Consider the following 21251-nt stretch of genomic DNA (forward strand, 5'->3'; position numbering starts at 1 on the left):
AGGCTGAAGGGCATGGCTTCATTGGCTGTAGTCTGGGGGCGATGTATATGTGTTTGTATTTATGTGTGCACACTCTTATGTATGTGTGTACGTGCATGTATGTGTACATGTACACACATGTATGCGTGCATGAACATATATATGGGGGTTACATAGCAGGGCAGCTACAACTTAGGGGAGGTTGACCTCCACAGGAGGGGCAGCTGTGATGTGTACACTAACCTGGAGAAGGAGGTCTGGGTGGAGCCCACATAGCCTCCACTGCAGGAAAACTCCATTAAGATCTAACTGGTATCCTGGTCATTTCAGAGAGTCTTATACAAAGTAAAAGAAAATGTGGACAGTCTTAAGAGTTTTTATGAAGAAAATTCCACCCCCCCATTTATATATCCATGGAGGCTGGGAATTCCAGGGGTTTACCCTTTTATGAAGAAAGGAAGATTGTGAAAACAGTGTATTGTATTTGGCTCAATACTGACTGAGCTGATTCTATGCACTCTATCCTATGGGCTTCAAGGACATAAAGATAGTGAAGTGAGTTGAAATCTAGTAGGAGGAAGATAAGAGGCCAGCTGTCTGTGTGTCCGAATGTGCTTAGCACAGAGAGATGGACAAAGGATGAGGGGTGCAGGGAAGGCTTCCGCACTGGAGCCTTGACTTCAGGGGCTTGTATGAGCTGGTGTGGTTTGGCACGTGAAGACGGAGGGGGCTGCAGCTGCCACAGCCAACAGCCTGGGTGGGGCACCTCCTGCAGGCTGGCACTCCCAGGAGGATTCCACCTTCTAGGCTGGGGGCGCAAACTCAAACACAGGACTGTTGAGTGAGCGATGCCAGTGGGTAGGGGGTGAGTTGTGGGACCCGCCAGAGGGCATAGCCGCTGCCCAGCTCCCACTGCTTCTCGACGGACACAGGATGGCAAAGCAGCGTGACCAGATCTTTCCACCTTTTGAGAGAGGCCACAAGTCTGGACTTTTACGTGGAATCTCCAGGCTTTTAAATGTTAGCAATTCAGAAACGGTTTAAACATTGTGTGGGTCAAGCACATGTCTCAGGCTGATGCAGCCTCTCGCTTGCCAGTTTGCAGTCTGTTTTAAGCTGTCTACCTGTTTGGTAGCTCCTGTGAGGAGGCCACATCTGAGAGGCCCAGGACAGACGCGGTGCAGTAAGAACAGGCTGTGAGGGCTAGTCTCCTCGCCCCACCCCCAACTCAATGCCTAGTGGGGAGCTTACCAAAGTGGCCCACGAAACATGCCGACCTCCAGGGCTCACTGCTTGCTTTGATTACTCTTAGCTTTCCAAGGAGATCCAGTGCTCCGTGGCCAGTCACATCCAGTCCCTGGTGAAGTCGGAGAAGAACCGTCAGGTCATGTGTGAGGCGGGGATGCTCAGGACCCTTATGACCTACTGCCACCAGGCTCTGACCACCAGCAGCAGCCCCTTGCACTCGGGGCTCATCAGGATTTTTGAAAAGCTTGCTTCCCAAGCCATTGAACCAGATGTGTTAAGGTACCGTGTGCTGCACGTTAAATGCTGCCAAGCCCCTGGCAGCCACGCGAGTGCACAGTGGGCAGTAGGAGTGCCCCCTCCCCCTTCCCAGCGATGGACACTGCAAGTCCAGGGAGGAGCCTTGGGTCTGCAACAGCGTGAGGCCCGCAGAGCGGACGTAGCCCCTCCCATGGAGCTGATGTTCTCGGGGAGAAGGTTAATAAGCAAAGGGTCCTGCAGACAATACAGAATAGCGCTGGATGGGGTGCTCAGTTCAGAGTGGGAGCTCTGAGGAGCTGGGAGGACCAAAGTCGGGAGATTGGGTATAAAGAGGGGGACTTAAAGGGAGTGGCAGTGGCTGAGGCCTGTGGCCTGTGCAGTTCACCAGACCAGGTGAAGATGCCCTGCTGAGAGGGGTGGAGGCTGTAGGGGCCTGACTGCCACGAGGCTAGACCATAGGGAGCTTAACTGGTGCGACGGGCCGCGACTGGGCTCCCTACAAGGACGGGGACAGAGGCAGCACCGCTGTGTCCTGTGGGGCCTTCCCACTGCAGCCCCTCCATGAAGCCACATGTTTCCTGGAGAGCCACAGCAGGGAGGAAGATGCACAAGGAGGGGCAGACACAGAAGACAAGAAAGCAGAGGAAAGAAAGGCTCTAGGAGGGAGGTCAGGGTCTCTTAAGTACTTGTGGCCGGGCCACCCTGCCCTAGACAATGTAGGTGTAGGGAGGGTGGTGCCCAGGGCCACAGGCCAGCTGGACCCCTGCTGACACACAGGACCAAGTGCAGGGGGACGGAAGGCAACCCCTCCAGCCAGCAGGCATGGGACCCAGGGGCCAGGCCAGCCTCCTTCCGCCTCTAGCTGTGGGGCTGTCAGACAAGGCCACCGTGCTTAGTTCAGCTGATGAGTCAATTCCATTAGAAACTTAAAAACAAAGTATGACAAAGTTATTTTCCAACAAAACCCTTTTCCTTTCAAGGTCCTCACTGGTTAAGTCAAAAGCACTTAAATTCACCAGCTCTCTGGTCTGAGTGCCAGGTCAGGGATGCCCTGTTTCTGTATGGCCTGAGGAAAGGGTTTCCAGGCAGAGAGAGGAAGGCCTGGAGGGGGAGCCAGCAAGCTCTGGGACCTAGGACAGTGCTCAGATGAAGCTGGAGAAAATTTCTGCCTGCAGAATGTCTTCATTTGGTTCTCTTGTTTGTTATGATATTCAGACAGTTTCTAGGTTTCGGAATTGCTCCACCTCCATCGGCTGCAGCGAAAATCCTCAGTTCATCTCACGTACGTGGAGGGGACTCTGGATGCCCAGGTGAGGACAGAGGAAGGAATAGGGGCAGGATAATGGGATTTAAAAGAGAATATGCATTTCTTGTAAGGGATCCCTTACGACATATGGGAAGCAGACAGATTTAAAAATGATTTTGCCTGCTGTTCAGTGGAGCAAATGAGGAAAAAGCAGAAGGATCAGATCAGTGGTCCCCAGATAAAGACCAGATATGGAAGGAGGGAGACCCCTACCCCCATACAAGATGGTGATGATGAGTGTGTACTTGACCCCTTTGGGCCTGGAGCACGGAAACCTTCATGTCACAGCGCGTGCAGGAGTACCCAGCGCTGCCCCTGGACAGGGGAACAGTGTCAGCTTTCTGCACAGCTCACAGCTCAGGGGGGAGTTAGGAGGTCAGGAGGACAAAGCATTGGCCTGGTACCTGGAAAGATGCTGGTCCAGGGAACCAGCTTGGAGAAAAGAAAGACATGGACATGCTGAATATAAGATTGCATAGGACATTGAGGCAAAGAGGCCCAGTTGAAAAGCAAGGATGGAGAGTCAGGCTTGAGCCGGCAGCCAGAGGCGGGAGACAGAGCTTTCGAGGAGACAGCCTGTTGTGAAAGAGAGTGTGGAGGCCAGAGAACCAAGACAGAGCCGCGGTGAGCGACGGCCAATGGGGCAAGCCAGTGACAGCGGCAGAAAACCTGTATTGGAAAGGGGTGGGGGCCACGATAGAATTAAAGTGAGAAGAAGTTTCTAGGAGGAGCAGGTTGTCACAACCGTTCCGTGTTATCAAAATCAGCAGAGAGCCCAGGTGGGAGGGCCAGTGGAGGGCCCAGGAGGACACCCTCAGGGTTAGGAACGGCATGGTACTCTGCAGAGCCCTCCTTCGGGGCTGTGGCAGAAATATGGGGGCTATTGTCAGAAGAGGGGCAGAAATGGTTTGAGCAAAGACACAGCTGTTCTCCTGCTTGCTGCCCTAGGGTCACAGGCAGTGGCACCAGTGCCTGCTGAGGGTCCCCTGGACACCAGCCCTTGCTCAGCAGTCACACAGGCCCTCAGGCCCTCAGGGCCATCCCAGGGCTCAACCACCGCCCTTCAGACAGCACTGAGCCTCATCTCCATGACCTCCCCACGCAACCTGCAGCCTCAGAGGGCAGCCCTGGCTCCATCCTTCGTGGAATTTGACATGTCTGTGGAAGGTTATGGGTATGACAGGCTTTCATATACTTGAAATACACTTTATTAATTTCCCAGTGCCTTGGGTGAATTATAATATTGATTACAAAAGTGTAGTTCCCATCGTCTCTCACACTCAACTGTGGAAAATGTCTGGGTCATGGACACCCTGTCTTCTCAGTGGCTTCTTAGAGGCAGTGTCCCTAGCTGTCTTGGGCCAGGACCCTCTCATTCCCCTGGTGTGTCTGCATTCTGGACTGCCCTCCCCTCTAGCCTCCAGAGCAGATTCCTTTCTTAGGGTCATGGTGCCAGCATCGGGTGCTTTCTGTCCTTGGGGCCTCATGGTCTAGGAGGGAGTGAGGCCCCTGCAGAAGGACAGAGGGGGAAACCTCACGCCAGAGGTTGGCTTGCAGTTCAATGATCTGAGACACTTTCCTGTTCCAGCTGTTTGTTTATTCCAACCCTGTCTACGGTGATGGGAACCAGCACTGAATACTCGGTCTCTGGAGGGATTGGGACAGGTAGGTGCTTCCCTGGGGGGTTAGCTTGCTGAGGTCCCCTCCCCGATCTGGGAGTAAGTCCTTGGGGAGCCTTGATTTCAGATTTCCACTTGGCATTTCCAGAAAGCGTGAGTCTTCCTCTTGGTCCCTCTTGTCCCGTTGGTCATGCCTGCCTTGGGGCAGGGATGTCCTGTTCTCTGTGCATCCCAAGGGCCCAGCCCATGGCTCTGCACAGAGCGGGGGCTCTGTTAGCACTGATGGGCTCGGTGGGTGAGTTGGTGGCTGAGCCTGGCTTTGATGCATTTTGTCAGTGATTGACAGAGGCTGAAATGGACACCTCACCCCACCTTACGGCTCTCTCTAGAGAGGAATATGAGTTCTATGTTGATGGCCATCCAGTCTTTGGCTCACGTGGGGATCGACTGGGCCTTGGCATACTTTGTACAGTGCTGCCCTCAGCTGAAAACCAGGCACCCTTGTTAGGAGAGCCAGGGTCTGGGTTTCTATGGGAGGGTAGGTGCTGAGGAGCCGTTACGTTTACGGCCCATCGGCGCAGGGTTCCAAGCCTGATTCTGCCCATTCGGTGAGGGCAGTGGGCCCTGCCTGTTCCGCCAATGCTGTTACAAGGTAGGAGGGCCTGGGTTTCCCTAGAGTGGAATATTCCCCAGGCAAGGCTTAGCCAAGCTAGGCTGGGGTCCTCTGCCCCACGTAGCACATGGCCTGGCTTTAGACCAGCTGACCCGTGGGCCACGTGATGACGGATCTCAAGGGTGTGCCACCTCTCCACTCCCTTGGCAAGGCAGCATGGAATAATTGGTGGGCCAGCATTGGAGAGAGGCTTCGAGGATCTAGGCTCAAGTCCTGGAGGGGATATGACTTATTGCTGCAAGTATGAATAAGGAGACAAGAGCATCCTCCTGCGTGGAGTCATTGTAAAATAGGTGTGAGTCGGGTGGGGCACAGTGCTGGCACACAGTAGGGCCACCCCTGAGCTGAGTCAGAGCCACAGTGAGTCTAGACAGGCTTCCACAGCAGGACAAAGCCTAAGGCCGTGCTTGTGTTCTGACCCCAGGCGCTGCCAGGTCCTTCCCTCCGCCAGGGGGCCTGACCTTTTCCTGCTGGTTCCTGATCAGCAGGCACAGCTCAGTCACGGAGGGCCACCCGCTGCACTTCCTGACCGTGGTACGCCACCTGGCCAGGACCGAGCAGCCCTTCGTCTGCTTCTCCGTCAGCCTCTGCCCAGAAGACCTCTCCTTGGTTGTGTCTACAGAAGAGAAAGAGCTTCAGCCCCTGGGTAAGGTTTCACCCACGCTTCGAGAAGTGCGGCTGAGTCAGCGGCTCTTGGCCCAAGAGCCAGGGGGACCGGCCCTCCCTCAGCTGTACAGGTGGCTGGTCCTGGCTCTGCCTCAAAGAGCTCAGCTTGGCTCTCCAAGCTCACCTGCCTGCGATGGCCTGAACTGGCCTGAGATGGCCAAGGCCAGGGTATTATGGCCACGCCTGTTCTTGTGTGCCCCATTTCATAGTGAGACATTGACACTGGAAGGCCCAGGGTTTGGCTTGGCATCCTTTACACACAGCACAGCTGCCTAGGCTCCTTCCCTCGCAGGTATTCGCCACCCTATGTGCATCACTGTGGAGGCAGCAGTCTAGTGAGGGGTAGACCCTGCAGCCTGACTCCTGGGCTTGAACTCTGGCTCTGCAACCTTAGGCAAGTTACCTAAGCTCTTTGTGCCTCAGGATGGTAACATGGAAATCACGATAGTGCCTACCTCAGTGCCTGGCATAGAGCAGGAGCTCCAGCAATGACAGCTGCTGTTGTCAGTATTCTATGGCGGGGGAGCTCGGCACTGGCTCCATGGGCACAAGGCCCCCTTCTGCTGGGTTGCTGCTCTCTGACAATGCAGGCGAGATCTGGTGTTTGTGTTCTCTTCCAGATGTCATGGAACCCGAGGATGACCCTGAGCCTTCTGCGGGACGCCAGCTTCGGGTCAGGTGTGGCCAGCTGCTGGCCTGTGGTCAGTGGCACCACCTGGCTGTGGTTGTCACCAAGGAGATGAAAAGGAATTGCACCGTTTCCACCTATCTGGATGGACAGGTCATCGGCTCAGCCAAGGTAAGATGGTTTTCCCCAGCTGTACTTGCCCCCATGGCCATGCCTCCCTGCCACACTACCCTAGAGTGGCCTCAGTTCAGTTCTTTGCTGTCTTTTGGCAGCAGTGTTGGTATCTAATGAAACCCCCTTGCTGTCCAGAACACCTCGCTGAGCTCAGGCATAAAAAGAACATCTTTAGATGATGGTCACACAACCAGGGCAGAAACTAAAACATGGAAATAAGAATAGTCGTGACAGTTATGATTATAAGAATAATCATAAGAGAATACAAATCTCCAGAGTGAACAAAACAAGGCTTCTCACATTTTAAGGTGTGAATTCCCCAGGAAGGTCTGAGCAGGACCCAAGGTTCTACTTTTCTAAGAGGCTCTTTGGTGAATCTAATGCAGCCAGTCTGCATGCTACACTTAGCAGCAAGACACAAGGACTTGCAAAGACACCAACATGTCTTGCCAGATTTAGAGTAAGAATGATGAGGAAAGGATGGTCCCCTGCTTAGAGATGGTAATAGAATGTGAACACATAGCTGGAGGAAGCGTCTCGTCACTGTCATTTAGAGACACCTGAGGTCCTAGGGCATAAGGGAGAGGAAGCTGGGAGATGAAGACCTGGCAGGCGAGCTCCAGCGACCACTGTCAGAGGTCCCCAAAGAAGCCAGAGACAGAAGAACCCAGAAGACCACAGAGGGCAGGTGCAGCCAGATTTTCACCCAGGTTCCAGAGACAGCATCTCAACCTAGGCTACATTCTTTTTTTACTTTTTTTTTTTTTTAAATTTTTTTATTAGTTTCTGCTTTATAACAAAGTGAATCAGTCATACATATACATCTGTTCCCACATCCCTTCCCTCATGCATCTCCCTCCCTCCCACCCTCCCCATCCCACCCCTCCAGGCGGTCACAAAGCACCGAGCTGACCTCCCTGTGCTCTGCGGCTGCTTCCCACTATCTATCTACCTTACGTTTGGTAGTGTATATATGTCCATGCCTCTTTTTCGCTTTGTCACAGCTTACCCTTCCCCCTCCCCATATCCTCAAGTCCATTCTCAAGTAGGTCTGTGTCTTTATTCCCGTTTTACCCCTAGGTTCTTCATGACATTTTTAAAATTCCATATATATGTGTTAGCATACGGTATTTGTCTTTCTCTTTCTGACTTACTTCACTCTGTATGACAGACTCTAGGTCTATCCACCTCATTACAAATAGCTCAGTTTCGTTTCTTTTTATGGCTGAGTAATATTCCATTGTATATATGTGCCACATCTTCTTTATCCATTCATCCGATGATGGACACTTAGGTTGTTTCCAGCTCCGGGCTATTGTGAATAGAGCTGCAATGAACATTTTGGTACATGTCTCTTTTTGAATTATGGTTTTCTCAGGGTATATGCCTAGTAGTGGGATTGCTGGGTCATATGGTAGTTCTATTTGTAGTTTTTTAAGGAACCTCCATACTGTTCTCCATAGTGGCTGTACCAATTCACATTCCCACCAGCAGTGCAAGAGTGTTCCCTTTTCTCCACACCCTCTCCAGCATTTATTGTTTCTAGATTTCTTGATGATGGCCATTCTGACTGGTGTGAGATGATATCTCATTGTAGTTTTGATTTGCATTTCTCTAATGATTAATGATGTTGAGCATTCTTTCATGTGTTTGTTGGCAGTCTGTATATCTTCTTTGGAGAAATGCCTATTTAAGTCTTCTGCCCATTTTTGGATTGGGTTGTTTGTTTTTTTGCTATTGAGCTGCATGAGCTGCTTATAAATTTTGGAGATTAATCCTTTGTCAGTTGCTTCATTTGCAAATATTTTCTCCCATTCTGAGGGTTGTCTTTTGGTCTTGTTTATGGTTTCCTTTGCTGTGCAAAAGCTTTGAAGTTTCATTAGGTCCCATTTGTTTATCTTTGTTTTTATTTCCATTTCTCTAGGAGGTGGGTCCAAAAGGATCTTGCTGTGATTTATGTCATAGAGTGTTCTGCCTATGTTTTCCTCTAAGAGTTTGATAGTGTCTGGCCTTACATTTAAGTCTTTAATCCATTTTGAGCTTATTTTTGTGTATGGTGTTAGGGAATGATCTAATCTCAAACTTTTACATGTCCCTGTCCAGTTTTCCCAGCACCACTTATTGAAGAGGCTGTCCTTTCTCCACTGTACATTCCTGCCTCCTTTATCAAAGATAAGTTGGCCATATGTGCGTGGGTTTATCTCTGGGCTTTCTATCCTGATCCACTGATCTATCTTTCTGTTTTTATGCCAGTACCACACTGTCTTAATTACTGTAGCTTTGTAGTATAGTCTGAAGTCAGGGAGCCTGATTCCTCCAGCTCCGTTTTTCGTTCTCAAGATTGCTTTGGCTATTCGGGGTCTTTTGTTTTTCCAAACAAATTTTGAAATTTTTTGTTCTAGTTCTGTGAAAAATGCCAGTGGTAGTTTGATAGGGATTGCATTGAATCTGTAGATTGCTTTGGGTAGTAGAGTCATTTTCACAATATTGATTCTTCCAATCCAGGAGCATGGTATATCTCTCCATCTATTTGTATCATCTTTAATTTCTTTCATCAGTGTCTTATAATTTTCTGCATACAGGTCTTTTGTCTCCTTAGGTAGGTTTATTCCTAGATATTTTATTCTTTTTGTTGCAATGGTAAATGGGAGTGTTTTCTTGATTTCATTTTCAGATTTTTCATCATTAGTGTACAGGAATGCCAGAGATTTCTGTACATTAATTTTGTATCCTGCTACTTTACCAAATTCATTGATTAGCTCTAGTAGTTTTTCGGTAGCATCTTTAGGATTCTCTATGTATAGTATCATGTCATCTGCAAACAGTGACAGCTTTACTTCTTCTTTTCTGATTTGGATTCCTTTTATTTCCTTTTCTTCTCTGATTGCTGTGGCTAAAACTTCCAAAACTATGTTGAATAAGAGTGGTGAGAGTGGGCAGCCTTGTCTTGTTCCTGATCTTAGTGGAAATGGTTTCAGTTTTTCACCATTGAGGACATTGTTGGCTGTGGGTTTGTCATATATGGCCTTTATTATGTTGAGGAAAGATCCCTCTATGCCTACTTTCTGCAGGGTTTTTATCATAAATGGGTGTTGAATTTTGTCGAAAGCTTTCTCTGCATCTATTGAGATGATCATATGGTTTTTCTCCTTCAACTTGTTAATATGGTGTATCACACTGATTGATTTGTGTATATTGAAGAATCCTTGCATTCCTGGAATAAACCCCACTTGATCATGGTGTATGATCCTTTTAATGTGCTGTTGGATTCTGTTTGCTAGTATTTTGTTGAGGATTTTTGCATCTATGTTCATCAGTGATATTGGCCTGCAGTTTTCTTTCTTTGTGACATCCTTGCCTGGTTTTGGTATCAAGGTGATGGTGGCCTCGTAGAATGAGTTTGGGAGTGTTCCTTCCTCTGATATTGTTTGGAAGAGTTTGAGAAGGATGGGTGTTAGCTCTTCTCTAAATGTTTGATAGAATTCGCCTGTGAAGCCATCTGGTCCTGGGCTTTTGTTTGTTGGAAGATTTTTAATCACAGTTTCAATTTCAGTGCTTGCGATTGGTCTATTCATATTTTCTATTTCTTCCTGAGTCAGTCTTGGCAGGTTGTGCATTTCTAAGAATTTGTCCATTTCTTCCAGGTTGTCCATTTTATTGGCATAGAGTTGCTTATAGTAATCTCTCATGATCTTTTGTATTTCTGCAGTGTCAGTTGTTACTTCTCCTTTTTCATTTCTAATTCTATTGATTTGAGTCTTCTCCCTTCTTTTCTTGATGAGTCTGGCTAATGGTTTGTCAATTTTGTTTATCTTCTCAAAAAACCAGCTTTTAGTTTGGTTGATCTTTGCTATCGTTTCCTTCATTTCTTTTTCATTTATTTCTGATCTGATCTTTATGATTTCTTTCCTTCTGCTAGCTTTGGGGTTTTTTTGTTCTTCTTTCTCTAATTGCTTTAGGTGCAGGGTCAGGTTGTTTACTCGAAATGTTTCCTGTTTCTTAAGGTGGGATTGTATTGCTATAAACTTCCCCCTTAGAACTGCTTTTGCTGCGTCCCATAGGTTTTGGGTCGTCGTGTCTCCATTGTCATTTGTTTCTAGGTATTTTTTAACTTCCTCTTTGATTTCTTCAGTGATCACTTCGTTATTGAGTAGTGTATTGTTTAGCCTCCATGTGTTTGTATTTTTTACAGATCTTTTCCTGTAATTGATGTCTAGTCTCATAGCATTGTGGTCGGAAAAGATACTTGATACAATTTCAATTTTCTTAAATTTACCAAGGCTTGATTTGTGACCCAAGATATGATCTATCCTGGAGAATGTTCCATGAGCACTTGAGAAAAATGTGTATTCTGTTGTTTTTGGATGGAATGTCCTATAAATATCAATTAAGTCCATCTTGTTTAATGTATCATTTAAAGCTTGTGTTTCCTTATTTATTTTCATTTTGGATGATCTGTCCATTGGTGAAAGTGGGGTGTTAAAGTCCCCTACTATGATTGTGTTACTGTCGATTTCCCCTTTTATGGCTGTTAGTATTTGCCTTATGTATTGAGGTGCTCCTATGTTGGGTGCATAAATATTTACAATTGTTATATCTTCTTCTTGGATCGATCCCTTTATTGTTATGTAGTGTCCTTCTTTGTCTCTTCTAATAGTCTTTATTTTAAAGTCTATTTTGTCTGATATAAGAATTGCTACTCCAGCTTTCTTTTGATTTCCATTTGCATGGAATATCTTTTTCCATCCCCTTACTTTCAATCTGTATGTGTCTCTAGGTCTGAAGTGTGTCTCTTGTAGACAGCATATATATGGGTCTTGTTTTTGTATCCATTCAGCCACTCTGTGTCTTTTGGTGGGAGCATTTAGTCCATTTACATTTAAGGTAATTATTGATATGTATGTTCCTATTCCCATTTCCTTAATTGCTTTGGGTTCGTTATTGTAGGTATATTCCTTCTGTTGTGTTTCTTGCCTAGAGAAGATCCTTTAGCATTTGTTGTAAAGCTGGTTTGGTGGTGCTGAACTCTCTCAGCTTTTGCCTGTCTGTAAAGGTTTTAATTTCTCCATCAAATCTGAATGAGATCCTTGCTGGGTAGAGTAATCTTGGTTGCAGGTTTCTCTCCTTCATCACTTTAATTATGTCCTGCCACTCCCTTCTGGCTTGTAGAGTTTCTGCTGAGAGATCAGCTGTTAACCTGATGGGGATTCCCTTGTGTGTTATTTGTTGTTTTTGCCTTGCTGCTTTTAATATGATTTCTTTGTGTTTAATTTTTGACAGTTTGATTAATATGTGTCTTGGTGTATTTCTCCTTGGATTTATTCTGTATGGGACTCTCTGTGCCTCCTGGACTTGATTAACTATTTCCTTTCCCATATTGGGGAAGTTTTCAACTATAATCTCTTCAAATATTTTCTCAGTCCCTTTCTTTTTCTCTTCTTCTTCTGGAACCCCTATAATTCGAATGTTGGTGCGTTTAATGTTGTCCCAGAGGTCTCTGAGACTGTTCTCTGTTCTTTTCATTCTTTTTTCTTTATTTTGCTCTGCATCAGTTATTTCCACTATTTTATCTTCCACCTCACTTATCCGTTCTTCTGCCTCAGTTATTCTGCTATTGATCCCATCTAGAGTATTTTTCATTTCATGTATTGTGTTTTTTTTTTTTTTTTGCGGGCTTTTTTTTTTTGTATGTGGGCCTCTCACTGTTGTGGCTTCTCCCGTTGGGGTGCACAGGCTCCGGACGCGCAGGCTCAGCGGCCATGGCTCACGGGCCCAGCCGCTCCGCGGCATGTGGGATCTTCCCAGACCGGGGCACGAACCCGTGTCCCCTGCATCGGCAGGCGGACTCTCAACCACTGCGCCACCAGGGAAGCCCCATGTATTGTGTTTTTAATCGATGCTTGATTCATCTTTAGTTCTTCTAGGTCCTTGTTAACTGTTTCTTGCATTTTGTCTATTCTATTTCCAAGATTTTGGATCTTGGAAATAGAATCTTGGATCATCTTTACCATCATTATTCTGAATTCTTTTTCAGGTAGACTGCCTATTACCTCTTCATTTGTTAGGTCTGGCGGGTTTTTATCTTGCTCCTTCTCCTGCTGTGTGTTTTTCTGTCTTCTCATTTTGCTTATGTCACTGTGTTTGGGGTCTCCTTTTCGCAGGCTGCAGATTCGTAGTTCCCGTTGTTTTTGGTGTCTGACCCCAGTGGCTAAGGTTGTTTCAGTAGGTTGTGTAGGCTTCCTGGTGGGGGGGACTAATGCCTGTGTTCTGGTGGTTGAGGCTCGATCTTGTCTTTCTGGTGGACAGGTCCACGTCTGGTGGTGTGTTTTGGGGTGCCTATGGCCTTATTATGTTTTTAGGTAGCCTCTCTGCTAATGGGTGGGGTTGTGTTCCTGCCTTGCTAGTTGCTTGGCATAGGGTGACCAGCACTGTAGGTTGCTGGTCGTTGACTGAAGCTGGGTGCTGGTGTTGGGATGGAGATCTCTGGGAGATTTTCGCTGCTTGATATTATATGGAGTTGGGAGGTCTCTTGTGGACCCGTGTCCTGAAGTTGGCTCTCCCACTTCAGAGGCACAGCACTGACTCCTGGCTGCAGCACCAAGAGCCTTTCATCCACCCGGCTCAGAATAACAGGGAGAAAAAGTAGAAAGAAAGAATTAGTAGAAGAAAGAAAGAGAGAGGGAAAGAAAGGAAGAAGGGAAGAAAGGAAGGAAGGAAGAAAGAAAGAAAGGAGGGAGGGAGGGAGGAAGGATGGAAAGAAAGAAGGAAAGAAAGGAGGGAGGGAGGAATGGAAGCAAAAGGAAGAGTGAATGGAAGAAGGGAGGGAGGGAGGGAGGGAGGGAGGGAGGAAGGAAAGAAAGAAAGAAAGACAGGAGGGAGGGAGGGAGGAAGGAAAGAAAAAGAAAGTGGAAAGAAGAAGGGTGGGAGGGAGGGAGGGAGGAAAGAAAAAGAAAGAAGGAAAGGAGGAGCGGAGGGAGGGAGGGAGGAAGGGAAGGTAGGAAAAAAAGAAAGAGCAGGTAAAGTAAAATAGAATAAAGTATGAAATATAGTAGCGTTATTAAAATTAGAAAGTAATTATTGAAAAAAAAAACGGACCGATAGAACCCTGGGACATATGGTGGAAGTAAAGCTATACAGAGAGAATCTTACACAGAAGATTACACATACACATTCACAAAAAGAGAGCAAGGGGAAAAATCAAAAATCTTGCTCTCCAAGTCCACCTCCTCAATTTGGGATAATTCGTTGTCAAAAGAGGAAAAGGGGGGAAAGTCTTAAATCTTGTCCTCAAAGTCCACTTCCTCAATTTGGGATGATTCGCTGTCCATTCATGCACTCCACAGACGCAGGGCACATCAAATGGACCGTGGAGCCTTAATCCGCTGCCTCCGAGGCTGCACAGAGAGATTTCCCTGTCTCTGCTCTCACAGCTCCCGGGTCTCAGCCTTGGACCTGGCCCCGCCTCTGCGCGTAGGTCGCCGGAGGGCGTCCGTTCTTCGCTCAGACAGGACGGGTTTAAAGGAGCCGCTGATTCAGGGGCTCTGGCTCACTCAGGCAGCGGGGAGGGAGGGGCGCGCAGTGTGGGGCGGGCCTGCGGCGGCAGAGGCCGGCATGACGTTGCAGCAGCCCGTGGCGCTCCGTGCGCTTTCCCGGGAAATCCGTCCCCGGGTCTCGGGACCCCGGCAGTGGCGGGGTGCACAGGCCCCCCGGAAGTCGGGGCGGACAGTGACCCGCGCTCGCACACAGGCCCCGCGGCGGCGGCGGTGGCGGCGGCGGCGGCGGCGGCGGGCGGCGGGGACGGCGGCGGGGACGGCGGCGGCGGCGGCGGGCCGCGGCGGCGGCGGGCGGCGGCGGGCCGTGGCGGTGGCGGCGGGCGGCGGGGGCCCACGCCCGTCTCCGAGGTCCGCGCCTTACCCGCGGCTCGCGCCTGTCTCCGGCGCTTCCCCAAGCAGCCCTCTTAATGCCCTCTCCTCGCGCACCAGGAAACAAAAGGGAAAAAAGTCTCTTGCCTCTTCAGCAGCTCCAGACCCTTTCCCCGGACTCCCTCCGGGCTAGCCGTGGTGCACTAACCCCTTCAGGCTCTCTTCCTGCCGCCAGCCCCAGTCCTCTCCCTGCGCTCCGACTGAAAGCCGATACCCGAGCCTCAGCTCCCAGCCCCGCCCGCCGCGGCGGCCGAGCAGACAAGCCTCTCGGGCTGGTGTGTGCCTGAGGGCACCAATCCTCTGTGCCGGAATCTCTCCGCTTTGCCCTCCACACCCCTGTTGCTGTGCTCTCCTCCGCTACTCCGAAGCTTTCCCCCTCCGCCACCTGCAGTCTCCGCCCGCGAAGGGGCTTGTAGTGTGTAGAAACCTTCCCTCCTTCACGGCTCCCTCCCACTGGTGCAGGTCCCGTCCCTATCCTATTGTCTCTGTTTATTCTTTTTTTTCTTTTGCCCTACCCAGGTATGTGGGGAGTTTCTTGCCTTTTGGGGGGTCTGAGGTCTTCTGTCAGCGTTCAGTAGGTGTTCTGTAGGAGTTGTTCCACGTGTAGATGAATTTCTGATGTATCTGTGGGGAGGAAGGTGATCTCCGCGTCTTACTCTTCCGCCATCTTCCTCCGGGTCCCCCTAGGCTACATTCTTGAATCTTTTGGGAAGTCTTTTAAAAGTTCTCTTGCATGGGCTATGCCCCAGATTAAATAAAGCAGAATGTCTGTGAGTGGGGTAATTTGGTGATGTTTTCAAAGTTTCCCAAGTGATTCCAATATGAAGCCAGAATGGAGAACTTGAGATGAATAGGGTTTCCCATTTCAATAGTTTGACATTTGGGGCCCGATCATTCTTTGCTGTGGGGTCCTATTCTGTGTGTATTAGGACACTTAGCAACATCTGTGCCCCCACCAAAGATGCTATAGCATCTCCTTCTGCCCAGCTGTGACCACCAAAAATGTCTCTAGACATTTCCAAATGTCTTGGTGGGGGAGGGCAAAATCACCCAGGTTGAGAATCATTAGGTTAGAACAACCTAAATTCTGTGGAACACCTGAAGATGAATTTGATGCTATCTTCTGGTAAATGTCTTATCAAAAAAAGCAGGGGTAACCAGAAAGATTCACCAGGAGCATGACAAAGGTCCTTCAAAACATAAAGTTAACTTTTTTCTTAAATCATTAACAATTCCTTCCCTCCCTCCCTTCCTTCCCTCATTAAATATTTATTGAACACCTACTAGGTGTTAGGAATTGTCCATGCCTACCAGCCAAATACCTCCAGGAGCATGCATATAGTACAAAACAAGAGTTACATTTATTAAGCTTGCTGTAGCAAGAGACTCCTTACCCCATTGGGTAATAAGGACTTAGGAGGAGCTAATAGGATTTGGGCTCATTTTAGGTGATTTTTGGGGAGGGTTCGAAGAAGTGGAGGTCAGTCTGTTCTGACTTGGGTGCTGTCAGAAAGGCAATTTGGTGTCTGTGTATGTTCAGAACTTTTTTTCAGGAGGTAGGAGGAATGGGGCAGGGCTTGAGCTGTCAGTGGAGAAGGAGCAGTGGTCACTCACATTAGCCAGGGTGGAAAGTGTGGTCACATTTGTGGTTTCCCAGTGTCTTTGTTTTTAATCTGTTTAGGCATAATTACAGAGTGGACTAGTTTTGGTCCTCTTTCACAGAATATGTTGGCATTCTGTCTTGTTTCATAGAATAGGTTGTGTTCTGTGAAATAGATCATGTACCTTGAGGCTAAGAGGCTTGTCCTATTGATATCTGGAACTTGCTTGCACCTAGCACAGGACTGGCATACAGAAAGCATGCAATAAACACTTGATGAATTGCACTGAATTTATAGCCGCAAGGAGTAACATGGACTGGCTGATGGTATTGTTTAGTGAATTGGTACATGGATGAACATCCAATCCTGTGGGACCAGCTAAACCAGATTCAGTCAGCAGGGAGGTTGGAAGTGGTATGATGCTATGGGAATATGCCAGAATATGCCATGGAGAATGGCCAAGGGCCAAGTCTGACAGAGTTGACTTTCCAAGATGATTTCAACAATTCCGGTCAGAATCAGCAAGTGAAATTTAATCGGGATAAACATAAAGGTATGTGTTTAGACGCAGGTCACAGATGGGCAAGAACAGAATGGGCTTTGGTTGGGGATAACCTAGTGAAAGAGCTGTTCTCAAATGTTAGAGCCTTTGGTTTTATTTCCAAGGGAAGTCAAGTTCAACTGTGAAAGGTGGGGAGTGTGTTAACAGCTTGAATTGAGCAAAATGATTTGGGAGCAATCTGAGACATCTTATGTCTATAAATCAATCTGAATAGTGCAGTGAGTATACACCGTAGGAATCTGAGAAGAAGGGGACAAGGTGGATTGGAGGGGTGGGGCACCTTTGTCATGTGGGAGAAAAAGTCTCTGCCTAAAAGGATGGGAAAGGGGAGAGAGAGCACAGTAGACCTCACTCTAGGTAGGCTTGACAGCTTGGAAAAACTTGGTTTGTTTTTATTTGAAAATCTTATTTAATTGGTAAGGATAAAAAGAATATTTCTGAAATTATATAACCTCTCATTTAAAAAATATGTATTTATATACATATTCATGTATAATTTTGTAGTCGTTATAAAAATAATATAAACACATTTTGAAATAACTGAAAAATAAAGAAGAAAGATTACCTACATTCCTTCTACCTTACCATCATTTATAGTTTCTTTCAGTTTTTATTCCTTTAATAAAATAGTTGTGACTTTATTGTATAAAACATTTTATATACTACTTAGTTAACACTATCATTTTAAAATGTTTTATCTACATGGGCTATGAAACTATTATTTTTGAATTTCTGATAATCTGTTAACTATTTCTTTTATCGAAATTTTTGAGAAAATTGTAGGCTAACATTTAGTGGTAAGAAAGAGAGGAATCTTGTGTACCTTTCATCCAGTTTACTCCAATGGTAATATCTTGCAAAACTATAGAATATCACAGCCAAGATATTGACATTGATACAATCTGCTAATTTATTCAGATTTCCCCAGTTTTACTTGTACCCGTGTGTGTGTATTTAGTTCCATACAATTTTATCACATTTGTATGTTCTTGCATCCACTGCTCCCACCAAGATACAGAACATTTCCATCACCACAAGGGTCTCTTTTGTTGTATTTTTATAACTACCACCACCACCCACCCACACCTGCTCCCAATCCCTGTCCCTAAACTTGGCAACCAGTAAGCTAAAATGTTGTCATTTAAAAGATGTGGTTATATCTATGGAATCATACAGTATGTGATATTTAGGATTAGATTTTTATTCAGCATAATTCTCTGGAAATTTATCTTAGTTGCTGTATGTGTCAGTAGTTCATCCCTTTTTTATTGCTGAATAGTATTCCATACTACTCAGATATGGATATATAACCATTCACCCATTGAAGGACATCTGAGGTGTTCCCAGTTTGGGGATGTTACAAATAAAGCTGCTATGTACATTTATGTACAGGTTTTTGTGTGAGCTTAAGTCTTTATTTCTCTGGGTTAAATGCCTAAGAGTCTAATTGCTGGGTCCTGTGGTAAGTGCATGTTTAGTTTTATAAGAAACTGCCAAAATATTTTTCCATAGTGACTGTGCCATTTTACATTCCCACCAGCAATGGATGAGTGGTCTCGTTTCTCTGCATTTGGTGATGTCACTCTTTTTTAATGAGCCATTCTGATAGGTGGGTAGTGATGATATCTCTTGTTTTTAGTTTGCATTTCCTTTATGGCTAATGAGATTGAACATCCTCTCATGTGCTTATTTGCAGCTTGTATATCCTCTTTAGTGATGTCTTATGCACGTGTTTCACTCATTTTCTAATTGGATTGTTTGTTTTTTACTGTTGAATTTTAAGAGTTTATCTAAATATTTTAGATACCCGTCCTTTGTTAGATATGTAATTTGTAAATAATTTCTCCTAATCTATAGCATACTTTTCATCCTTTATCATAATGGGATTTTGCAGAGCAAAAAAGTATTTAATTTTCTCGTGAGCAGTTACAGTTTCTGCACCTTCTTTGTTAGTGTATAGAATGCAATCGATCTTTGTGTGTTGATCATGTATCCTGTGACCTTGCTGAACTCAGGTATTAGTTCTAGGAAGTGTCTTTTTTTTGGTAGATTCTTTGGAATTTGCTACATGGACATACCATCTGCAAATAGAGACAGTTTTATTTCTTCCTTTCCAGTCTGTAATTATTTTTAGTATATAAAACTTAATTAAGGTACCAATATTGGACATTTAAGTTCTTTGTGAAATGACTGGGAAGAAAAAGATGAACCTTTTAGTGGCACTTTATATTTCTTACTAAATTTGTTTCCAAAGGCACAGTGTCAGTTTTTTACTCCCACCAGCATTTTATAAACTGTTCTGTGCACTGTTTCTCAGCTTTGAGAGCTATCTTTGTAATGTTTTTAGATAAAAGAAGTTTTCACTTTGAGAGAAGAAGGTACATCACTTTATATTTTATGTGTTTGTTTGATTAATTCTGAGGTTAAACACCTCCCATCTACATCCCCCCCCAACCTTTTTATGTTAACAGATGTTGTACATTCAGGCCTTACCAGGACCATTCCTTTCAATGGATCCATCTTCATTTGTGGATGTTTATGGATATATTGCTACCCCTCAAGTTTGGAAACAAAAGTCATTATTAATATGGCGTCTGGGCCCTGCATACCTCTTCGAAGAAGCCATCTCAATGGAAACTCTGGAAGTTATTAACAAACTTGGCCCAAGATACTGTGGTAACTTCCAAGCTGTGCATGCCCAAGGTATGGGGTGTTTTGATTTATAATGATCTTGCTGATACTATTTTTTAAATGGACATTCAGTTATTTATAGCTTATTTATAAAGAATACACTCAGCACAGGCTAGTCATTAGGGAAAACCTCTGTAATTGGATCATTACATATTTACAATCCAATAGAAAATGTCAGAAAAGGAAATGACAATCTCCTTTAGATTTCAGTTCCAACACACATAATGGAGGAAACTGGGTGGGTAATACCATCAGCAAGGAAAGGGGGAAGTGAATGAGATAAATAAGTTACATTCCTTTTAATGAAGAAGCTTTTTAACTAAAGTATACTGTTGTCTTCAATTATTAAACAGGCAGACAAAACATCCACATTTTCATTATTGATTGTTGGCTGTTCAAGCAGGGAACATAGCTCTCTGTGCTCCGTCAAGTCAAGGGGGTCAGCTCCCATCTGGGAAGAATGATAAATGAATCTATGTATGGAAGCCTTTGTGCATGGTGAAGGGCGATTGAGTGCTGTGGAGTGTTTCTGTCTCCAGGCTCCATGTCTTCTTTGATCTTCATTTCCTCTGGCAAAGGGCACTGGCCAGAACAATGTGAGGAGGTCAGGTCCAGAGCCAAAGTTTCATCAACTCTCTATTCACACGATGCTTCTCAAGTACCACATGTGGCTGTCCTTGACTCAGCGACCTGGGCACTCATGCCAAAGGATGTGTTTACCATGTACATGCAGCTCATTGAAAACCTTAGGGCTTTCGGCCCAGCATTTTGGGAGAGAGGTTACATTCTCGATAGGTGTCTCAAGCTTTAGTAATTTCATACCTGGAATGCCTCTATTTTTATAGTAGGGTTAATATTGTGAGATTTCTCTACAGTTTTCTATGTGTCAGAAATCACAGTTAGGGGCAAAACATGTAATATATAACATACAATGTAACAACATATAGCAGCTACAAACATTCCTCAGTGATTACTTCTCCTTGTAGCAGTAGATACTTACTCTTCTGAGGCTTAATTTCCTACTCAGTAAAGTGAGTATAGAAATAACTGAAGATGTGTTATTTTAGGAGAGGACCCTTGTATGGAAGTGATGCCCCTGGTTGCAGAGGAAAGGGTTTCCTTTGGCCTTCATATAGCCAGCTCCTCCATCACCAGCGTTGCAGACATCAGAAATGCATACAATGAGGTGGACAGCCGCCTGATTGCCAAAGAGGTATGCCCTCTGACTTCACTTGCTGCTCCATTTTGGAATCATGATCTCATGGCTTCCTTCAGCTTTCAGTGATTAAGTGAATACTAATTCACGTTTGTGCATGTGTAGGCAGTTACACACAGGCGTGCTTCCCACTTCATTTGTTAAAATATTTCATGACGCCCGCCCATTTGCACCCCTCAAGACTAAACCTCTTATTTCTGAGAAGAAAGTAGGTGCTCTTCATTTTCCTTGGTAGAGCAAGAACAAATGGAATATTTAAAAAGCCTCTGTGACACTGGGAACACGACTGAGCTTCCCTTTTCTGGGTGCTACTAACCCCCCAACATTACAGAATATTCTTTGAATCACTGTGTTTATGCAAACAACAAACTTGCAAAACAGCAAGCAGACATGTTTATAGATGAAGATGCCATTAGACTTCCTATTTCCTAATTCCTGCATAAAGAGCTCTTCCTGCATAATTCCTGCATAAAGAGCTCTTTTGCTTACTGCTTACTGCTGATGAATGTGGGCTGTTTTGTTTACATTCTCTCCACCCTCACAGACAAAAGGCCCCTTCCCTTTACTGAGACGGCAGGATCAGGGGTTAAGTCCTGTTGAGCACCAAAGCTGTGCCTTACCAGCACAGAACTGCTGGAGGAGACCAGGGTCCCTGTCTTCCTGGCCGTCTGAGACCGATGATGCCAGGGCTTGCAGAGCTGGATGACC

The 21251-nt window shown here is 46.0% G+C and overlaps 1 protein-coding gene across 1 annotated transcript in view; it reads left to right on the forward strand.

Annotated features, from left to right (window-relative positions):
* Nucleotides 1–21251, forward strand: part of WDFY4 (WDFY family member 4) — a 294420-nt gene that overhangs the window by 91185 nt on the left and 181984 nt on the right. The window contains exons 14-21 of the mRNA XM_082637674.1: nucleotides 1292–1506; nucleotides 2701–2795; nucleotides 3740–3965; nucleotides 4380–4456; nucleotides 5508–5729; nucleotides 6370–6548; nucleotides 19108–19339; nucleotides 20395–20540. Coding sequence (XP_082493800.1) covers nucleotides 1292–1506; nucleotides 2701–2795; nucleotides 3740–3965; nucleotides 4380–4456; nucleotides 5508–5729; nucleotides 6370–6548; nucleotides 19108–19339; nucleotides 20395–20540 — 1392 coding nt within the window. The remainder of the gene's footprint in view (nucleotides 1–1291; nucleotides 1507–2700; nucleotides 2796–3739; nucleotides 3966–4379; nucleotides 4457–5507; nucleotides 5730–6369; nucleotides 6549–19107; nucleotides 19340–20394; nucleotides 20541–21251) is intronic.

Source organism: Mesoplodon mirus (genome assembly GCF_964341445.2).
Source record: "Mesoplodon mirus genome assembly, chromosome: 2".
Classification (NCBI taxonomy): Eukaryota; Metazoa; Chordata; class Mammalia; order Artiodactyla; family Ziphiidae; genus Mesoplodon; species Mesoplodon mirus.